The following is a 9540-nucleotide window of genomic DNA, read 5'->3' on the forward strand; positions in this document are numbered from 1 at the left end:
ACAGAGATATATTCAGTTAATTAATGGGTGTTATACTAAGGCGCCGTGAATGTTTCGAAGTGACAGTTTATTTTATTAAACACTGAAGAATTACAATAAATTGGTGTTACTCGTAGATCAAGTCGTTTTTTGTCTGTTGTTTTATCATATTCGACTAAAAGAGACATATGTCATGTCTGCTCTAGTCGAATAGAAAAGTCTTTGTCTTTATAATAAGGCCAAATTAAGCTCTGTGTATATTACTTTGAAGCAGAGGTTTTATTGTTCTTATCGACCGGTTAGGAACAATAAAATCTTGAAAAAATAGGAACTTTACTGTTTGATTATACTCGGCTTATAATTAGAATACAGGTCACTTTTTTCTACACTTGAACCAGCCATATCTATTACTGTAATGCTATGTATTCATTTATTTAATTTTCAGTAACCTTCGCCCAATCTCAAAGAGGGGGCCGCCTCCTCATATTCAAGGGTTACTCGTATAGCCTACAGAAGTTCAACAACAACATCGGCCAATGGAGATGCACCATGGTTCAGCCCGGCACAGCGAAGAGGTGTACTGCCAAGCTGTTCACAGGAGAGGACTTCAAGGTACTTGACGATTGCGGTGACCACTGCCACCGGAAACCACAGTTTGTGAAGCGGAACAACGTTTTTGTAAGAGTGTATTGATGCGCCAAAAGTTTTTGATATTTGATGCATGGACATGTCGATGCTTTTATATTTATTTGTATTCCATAAAGATAATATTTATCTAGTGACGGCTATTAGCCTGACGCTGATCATGCCAGCGCCATATTGACTTTGACACCACCCAGGTAGCAAAATGACGTAAAATGACGTCAGCGACGTCATAATGACGGCATTATTACATCATTACGACGTCGCTGACGTCATTTGACGTCATTTTGCTACCTGGGCATTGCTTGGCACTTTGCTCAGAGTAGGTAGATACTTGCTTGCAAAGTTATTCTATACAATGTTCATTAGGATTTTTATTTTCACGGAACAAATGAAAAGTTTGTACCCCTTTTTAATTTTTATTTTGACACATCCGCTTTTTTTGTTTTCGTCGGAAATAAATGTTTTCTTCTTTTTTGTATTCCTCCTTTTTTTACCTATCTCTTTTCTTACCTTTTTTCGCAAGAGTTTTTCGGTCAGGTTAGTACTCAAAATAAAGTAGGTATAGTGTATTTGAATTACCCAATCCAAATCTTTAGTCAACTATTTTATATTTCGTTCGTAATTAATTATTATATAATATTAGCATTCCGTTTCGTGGTTATAATGTCACTAGCAACAAAATGGTTAACTACTAAGTATGATATTTAAAAATGTACGATACCTACACTGATAGATACTCTCATGTTTTGGTATATATTATATGGACTGAATTTGTAAGTATTTCCTGTTGTTAATTTACTAATTAAATAATAAAAACCTCACGTTGTATCAAAGTTAGTTTATACACGTATTAATATAATTAATTATTAATTGTTAAATTTAAATTTTTTTACGTTAACGCTCACGTGTATATTCCATTATTAGTCCATTTATTAGAGTAAAAAATTAATAGCACAAAGTGTTGTGCCTTATCATGTGATCGGACTAGGATGCTTATACAAACGTTCATTATAGTTATTGCCTGTTATGAATATTTAATATTTTATTATACGTTTACTACACAAAATAAATATTAATAATCAAGATTTAAAACTTTATATTCACCTCTCTCCGAACTGTATATAATATCACTTTATAAAGCTTTTAACCTGAACTAATAGTTAAACTAAATAACTTTTGCGACAACGGTGTTTCATGTTCTTTTCATAATAACTATATCTACATCCACACAACTAGCATTACAGATGTAAGTGCATAATTATTTTCCATCGTATTTTCACGGAGACGTACGTAGGTGTCTTGCTATTTCAGTCAGTCTCGGTACAAAAAGTACTGACGTTGACTAAAGTAGCATGACAAATGCGAACGTTTCTATTTTCATTATGCACTACATCTGTACGCCTAAAAGTGTTTCTATTAAATCCCATAATTTCACAGGTGAATTCCTGTGGACCAAAAGGGGCGGCAAGCATCCCCTCCTCCTCTTCTCCGGGTATACCTACAGCTACCAGAAGGAGAACGCCCTGGGCCGGACTTCTTGGTACTGTTCCAGGAGGCTGAAGGGCTGCAGAGCGTCGGCCGTTAGCTACGGAACCCGCGTGTTTGCCAACAAGCCTCATGATCATCCACCGCCGAAGATTCCTATGGGGTCCACAGAGACCCAACAAGAACCTGATCCTCATATATTAGCTGTTTACACAAAATCTGAGACTAAACATTGAAATCATGTCTTCTATCATGCTTTTCATCGTTGCATATCAATGTACTGTTAGAATGCTAGGAAATATGTATGATTATATTATTTGAATAGAGCTATAAAATTATGCAGATATGGAATCTGCATAATTTTCTAGCTCTATTCAAAAATCCTGAAAAAAATGAGGCCAGAGGCCCGTTTATCAAAAGCTTGTAGCTTGTAATACAAGTGGAAGTCCCTTTCTAACAAAAGTTGTCAAAAAGGGACTTCCACTTGTATTACAAGCTACAAGCTTTTGATAAACGGGCCCCAGGGCTAAAAATTATTTGGTAAGTAGATTCTAATTCTTTCCCAAATTTTCAATTTCCTCACGATCCCCTTAGAACAATGTGGTATATATGTAGTTAGAAAACAAGGATAATGTATTTAAATATGTACAAATATGTTTCTAGACAAATGAAATTGTAAGCAATATTATATGTAGTAGCTATTGAATATTATAAAGCTTTTGATATTATTTTAAATTCTGGCAAATAACATACATTAGTGTAGCGTAACTAAATCATGTTTTACATGTTATGCGTTTGATAACTGATATACTTTTAGTTATTTCTATGTGCAATACTTTTTTGTAACTGTATTTACGTATTTATTTTATGTAATATTTTTCCTACAGAACATTACAAAAACTATGTTATATGAATCATGTATTAGTTAAGGTAAACGTCTTTAAAGTAAAAACACATGAAAAGAGCATTTGATTTATAGCAACAGAGAATAAATACAAAACAGTAAAAATATCAACTAGAAAAAATTATGTGAGCCATGACAATTTGTATCTTTTAAAATAGCATGTTTATTTTTTTAATGAAATAAATTTATTTTTAATAGTCATAGGAATTTAACATCAGCTTTATAAATTTCTGAGTTTCATTCTATATCGTTAAATTAATTGACAAACATAGGGTTCTAGTTAGTTCCTATAAAATTAGCATTTATTTTACGAATAGTTCCTAGTTCGTTAATTTTATGTATTTTTTGTACGACAATATTTGTACGATGCCTACAATGCCTACTATGTTATTAAGGAAAATAAATAAATAATTATATCGAAATACTCATATTTCTAAATTATTTTACTGAGTTATAATAGCAAAATATAATTTTACTACGATTATGACTATTTAAATTCATTATTATACGAGTGATCTAATCCACATTAATATTTCAGCGACACTAGTTCCTTCTGGCAAAGGCAAATACCCGCTGCTAATGTACAAAGACAACACATTCACGTACAAAGTTTTGTCCAGAAGCGGTGTCCTGTGGCATTGCTCCCGCCGAACAACCACCGGTTGTAAAGCCTTCATACGATCCCTGCCTGACCGGCTTGATGTTATACAACAGGTGAATGATAAGCATTGCCACCATCCTAAGGCAAAAATATTCACTAATGAGTAAAAAAACCGACGATGCTTGGACGTGTTTTGGAGCAGACCCTTGACTTACAACAACACTACATATTATAAAACAAAGTCTCCCGCCGCGTCTGTCTGTTTGTATGTTCGCGATAAACTCAAAAGCTATGGAATGGATTCACATGCGATTTTGACTTATCAATAGACTGATTCTTGTTCTTGAGGAAGGTTTAGGTGTCTAATTTTTTAAGGTTTTGTATAACCCGTGCGAAGCCGGGGCGGGTCGCTAGTATGTAACATTTCTAATTGATTGAAAAAAACTAATAATTTCTCCATACTAGTAAATAAAATTACTAATCGAATTCGAAGTTTCAGTAATGACATAGGCTGTAATTGTAATATATTTAGGTTGATTGAAATCATGTTTTTTTTCACATCGCCAACTTTATATTTGATATTTGCAGCACACCCACTGACTATTTTTACTAATCTTTAAAAGAAAATTTTAAATTCCAATGTGGCTCTGGCTATAAAGCTAACAAATTAGCGTGTTTTAGCCGTCCTGCTGCCTTCTGGCAAAGCCAAGCATCCTCTATTGCTGTACAAGCGCCACACTTACACATACAAGATCCTTTCCGGTACGGGTGTCCTCTGGCACTGCTCTCGAGTCTCGAAGTACCAGGACTGGATGTAAAGCCTTCATCAAGACGTCGCCGAATCAGATAACGTGACACTAGCCTTCCATGATCAGCATTGTTATCACACTAAACTGGACTCGAATCAATCATTGAAGAGATAATGATACCGGTGTTAACCTCCTAAGGCCCACCAGACAAAAAATGCAGTTGAATTTGAAATCAATAGTGTAAGAAATATGGTTGAATTTATTTTGTTTTGAAATCGAACGAAACAAAAGAAATGCAACTGTGCCAATTGAAAATGATTTTAGTTATAGCCTGTCCGATTTCTAAGATCAAGTTCGCCATACATTTACTATGGCGTACTTGATCTTAGAAAAGCGGACAGACTATACATTGAGGTAATTAATACTACGGGTAGGATCGTTGGCCTTACGAGGATGAAATTTCAATCACCGTATTTATAATTAGAGGTAACAAGATATTCTATGTCGTTAAAGTTAGGTTAAAAGTTTTTTCAATTTATTAAACCAAAGTATTGCGTGCAAGGTCGAGACTCAAGATTTTTAGACGATTATTAGCACCTCTTTCTTTTTCCCCTGATCTTGATATTAAAAATGTACACCAATCCATTACAGAAATTAAATACCTTCCGACTGGAAAGAAGTACCCGATGATGGTGATCCAGAACCATGTGTACAAACGAGTGAAGCAGAACAGCTCCGGCAGGGTGTTCTGGAGATGCGTCCTGGTCCACCGAACGGGATGCAAAGCCTACTGCCTCGTCGACGACCATGAGATCGACATGGGCAACGATCACAATCATGACCCACCAAAAAGCAGAACCAAGACTGGCCGATGGCAAATACCAAATATTAATGTTAAGAAAGAATAAAATGTTTTATCATATCCTACTTTCTATCAACCGATATTATACATATAGCCACGATAGGTTCCTAAAACATTTAATTGTTTTTCGTTTACATTGCATGTTCTATTACGCATGCTAATACTTCCTCAACTTAAGCAGAATCAATAGAAATCCTACAATTTGAACCGGTTAAACATTTGACGAATATTTATTTCATTGTTCCAGGTGTTACTCTTATCCCGTTTGGCAGAAAATATCCACTGCTCATGTATAAAGGACATACTTACAAGAGATTTTCTAAATTTATGTCTGGAAAGGTCCTATGGCGATGTTCCGGCATCCTTAGAGGATGCAAAGCTAACATTATCAGTAAAAACGAAAATCCTTCGGAAGGATTAGAGGCATGCAAAGGACAACATAACCATGAGAGACCACAGTACCATCAAATGGTCGATGGAACTTGGATCAAGGGTGACTTTCAGAAAAGCGCCAGAAATTCGCACGCTGCACAGTTTTTTTATAAGTACGTAAATCATAGAGTTTAACAAAATGTAAAACAAAATGCCGATTATCTTATTTCGATTAATCAATATATTTATTAGTATGTTTTCAAATATTTACGTAGGTACAACGAGCTGCAAAAGTGCATACCTAATACCTACTTTATAAATGAATTCCATTAATAAAGTGGGTAACTGGGTATGCACTCTTGCAGCTGTGTGTACCTATATGGCGTCGATTCTATTAATTTTACTTTTGATATGTTACTTACTCCTATATATAACACAATAAGAAAAGTATAATTGATCTCATTTGTCTTTATATACTAAATTTATACTACTTAGGAATCTTAGGATACATTTTTTTAAAATATGATTGACTGTTTTTGCTTTCACTTTCAAACGTATGTAGAAAGACAATGTGATGTGACTTTATTAGGGATCGGTTAATGACCAACTTATACAATAATATGTTATTCATACCGTACATACAGTATTACTGAAACGTATATGTAGGTGTATATTAAGTACATCCAGCTGCAAAATTACATGGACACTATGTATAAATTCATAGGTGTCCATCCAATTTGCAGCTCGCTGTACATTTACGTATTTAGATTTAAAAATAGTCTCAAATGTGACATATATTTTGCATAAATTGTGTATGTGTTGTAGTGTGTTTATATTAAAGAAACCTGTGTGAGTAGTAAAATATATGAATTGTATAATTCATTTCTTATTTTTCATAATTTCGTTCGGCATCCTCCTCCTACGGCTTCTATGGTACGCTGGTAAATAAAAAAGGAACGTACCCAGTCAAACAGTTACTTCTATAAATATGTCAAAACAAGTTCTATATTCACCTGATGCCGAATGCATGGACATTGGGGAAACTATTACTACAATCACAAGCAAACATTTATTTAGGTTACTTAGGTATAGTAAAAATTGTAGCAACATAAACCTTTGATACTACGTACTCATATAACATAGAACATTTTTACGTGTGTGAAACATTCCTCATCAACTAATAAAATTAAAACATTTATTGGTGTCAGAATTGTATTAAGTACAACCTAAGTGACCACTTACCATTCCAGTGTTTTACAAGACATCGGCTAGAGGCAAACGTCAGCTGGTGGTGAACGGCTTCGCCTTCATCTGCCGGACGTACTGCGTCAACCACATCAAGAAGATATGGAAGTGCGCTTCCCACTCGGACTGCACCGCCAAAGTCCACACTGTCCAGGACCAAATCGTGAGTCTGAACAACGCTCACAATCATCCAGCCAATGCTCTGGATACATTTTTCTAGTCTATATACTTTTATATTTGTAAAATAAAGTGCCAATCGGTTTATTTTTCCACGAATTTGTATTATTTGAAGTGTGACTTTTGTTAGAAATGTATATAGTTATTCTGGTCTTTGAGCAATATGAAAATATTGGAAGAAATTGTAACTTATATACGTTCTAAACACGACTTTTAGCGAACACATTTGAAAAGGATTATAATTATTATACAATTTATTTTGTAAAATATTTTCAGACTTCTTCTACACTGTGTCGCAACGCGGGAAAAGAATACTAAATCTCGGAAATTATCGATACCACGAAAAGGCTCTAATGAAACCTGGCAAATTCAGGTGGTTCTGTGCTAAATACTACGACATCAATATACGATGCAAAGCTGCGCTAATAACTTACAAGGATAGGATCGTTAAGCATCAGGTCAAAGCACATACTCATGATTAAGCTTATCTATTGTGACATACAGAGAAATACGTATTTGGGTTATTGATTATATTTTTTATGAGGTTAAATGGTGTTTTTATCTTGACGTAGCAACATCAAGGATAGGTATATTGTTTTTTTAAGTTCATGATAATGCCAAAAGACTTAATTTATGGAAACTGACGCAAAGATATTTTACAGGTAAACGAGCTTTCTTTACTCAATCCCGACGAGGCGGTGTCATTCTTCATATAGGACAATACACATTTAACAAGAGTTACTATACGTCAGCAAATTTCGAGAGTTCAAAAACCTCATGGATCTGCACTAGCTACTACGGCCGGGATAAGTGCAAAGTCAGAGTGAAAACTCATGGAGCTCAAGTCATCTCAATAAAAGGACAACATAGTCATTAATAAATTTTGCTTAAGCAATAATCTTGACTAGTTTTATTTTCCTATATGTATATCATTATAAACAGCAGTTCTACTTTCAGTGTTTCAACAGTTATGTAAAGTAACAGAAGAGTTTTCACTTTGTGTATCTTACTTTTCGTCGTCTATAATTTAAATTGAATTGTGCTAACAGGGCAGATTATTACAACCTCTCGAGGAACTGAACTCCTGATGGTGAGTGGCCACAGTTTCCACAAAGAGTATGTTCGCGATGACAGGAGTTTCTGGCGCTGTTCCAAACGCATACGCCGCAAGTGCAAGTGCACTGTCAGCATAGTTGCAGGAAGTGTCATAATTAAGAACGAACATAATCATGATGATTGATATGGGTGTAATTTTACTGAGATTACATAAAAAAAAAATATATTTGTCTTTACAGTACACACACATTATACATGTTGAAATATGATTTTTTGAGTAAAACTAATGATATAGAAATGCATTTTTATTATAAATATATTTAATGTAACAGGCATAGACATTTTAAGTTGTAGTAGTAGTTTGGTGGGTACCTAGTAGGTTTTGTTGACAGAGAAATGGCTATGAAATATAACTGATGCATTAATTTATTGTTCCAGGAGACGCTGGTTTAAAATTCGTAATAAGTGATGTAACCTCTGGTGTCACACAGGACAATTCTGATGATGATGTAATTGAAGTAGTAAGAGATGAAGCCCCCATTGAAATATTATCCGATGGAGAAGAATACGAATTAATTAAAAAGAAGCATAACGAACAATTTGCAGTAACAGAAAATTTTCAATTTTCATCGCTTGTTATTAATGAAACAAAAGAGGACTCCTTCCTCGACAAAATGGACACAAGTGAACCGGTTGATCCTTTGAAAAGTTTTGAGGAGAGCGACGTTTTGAATCAAAATCCTGTGGAACCTGCAGCTCCATTGATTCATGCTGTTACAGTACCTGTAATAGCGCATTCCTCAACCGTCGACATTCCAAAAGAACCCACAAAATCAGATATTGAACATAATATCGCAAAAATAAGCATTACTGATAAAACAGAATTAAATCAGAATGACGAAACAAAGAAGGATGATTCAGCAAAACCAGATAAAGTTGATCCGGTGGAATTCCCTAAACCAGACGAAAACAAAGTACAAACATCTCTTCCAGACGAACCTCAAAACGTACCCAATGATCAAGTGCCTAATAAATCTACTACAAACAAAGTTGGCTAAATGTTACAATTAAAAGATACTCAAATTTTACTACTTTATAAGACATTGTATTAAAATATTAAATATTCGATTTTTATAAGCTTTGAAATAACAATTAATATTAACATTTAAATGTGCTAGAAGTTATGCGCACCTATTTTAGTTTATTTGTGTGTATTATCAGTCTCATTAAAGAAATCAATAAATCATACATAAAGCGTTTTCATGTGTCATTCAATATCTTGAAATTATTTCATACTATTAACCGGTTAATGACTAAAAACTGTAATAGATTAAAAAAAAGTAATTTGATTTGTTCCCAAAACTTGTTCGGTTAATAACTAGTTTATCATCATTATGTTCTCAGATGGGTGTCAATTTTACGACAATTTCATTTTGACAAGAAGCAAACGTGGAGCTATCGTATT

The 9540-nt window shown here is 34.2% G+C and overlaps 2 protein-coding genes across 2 annotated transcripts; both read left to right on the forward strand.

Moving 5' to 3' along the window:
* The first annotated feature begins 399 nt into the window (after positions 1-399).
* Positions 400-2522, forward strand: LOC134755411 (FLYWCH-type zinc finger-containing protein 1-like). The gene is made up of 2 exons (XM_063691964.1): positions 400-591; positions 2062-2522. Exons 1-2 carry the CDS (start codon positions 516-518, stop codon positions 2343-2345), a joined length of 360 nt encoding a protein of 119 aa, XP_063548034.1. The 5' UTR covers positions 400-515; the 3' UTR covers positions 2346-2522.
* Positions 2523-5052: 2530 nt separating this feature from the next.
* On the forward strand, positions 5053-9332 carry LOC134748734 (uncharacterized). Its single transcript, XM_063683512.1, has 4 exons — positions 5053-5230; positions 5473-5718; positions 6848-7005; positions 8504-9332. Exons 1-4 carry the CDS (start codon positions 5053-5055, stop codon positions 9131-9133), a joined length of 1212 nt encoding a protein of 403 aa, XP_063539582.1. The 3' UTR covers positions 9134-9332.
* The last annotated feature ends 208 nt before the right edge of the window (positions 9333-9540 follow it).

This window comes from Cydia strobilella, chromosome 2 (assembly GCF_947568885.1).
Source record: "Cydia strobilella chromosome 2, ilCydStro3.1, whole genome shotgun sequence".
In the NCBI taxonomy this organism is placed as follows: Eukaryota; Metazoa; Arthropoda; class Insecta; order Lepidoptera; family Tortricidae; genus Cydia; species Cydia strobilella.

Coding starts and splice junctions, on each gene's coding strand:
- LOC134755411 (XM_063691964.1), top strand. CDS start 516: ATGGAGATGCACCATGGTTCAGCCCGGCACAGCGAAGAGGTGTACTGC. Junction 592..2,061: donor TCACAGGAGAGGACTTCAAG/GTACTTGACGAT, acceptor ATAATTTCACAG/GTGAATTCCTGTGGACCAAA.
- LOC134748734 (XM_063683512.1), top strand. CDS start 5,053: ATGGTGATCCAGAACCATGTGTACAAACGAGTGAAGCAGAACAGCTCC. Junction 5,231..5,472: donor AAAAAGCAGAACCAAGACTG/GCCGATGGCAAA, acceptor TCATTGTTCCAG/GTGTTACTCTTATCCCGTTT. Junction 5,719..6,847: donor CGATGGAACTTGGATCAAGG/GTGACTTTCAGA, acceptor TTACCATTCCAG/TGTTTTACAAGACATCGGCT.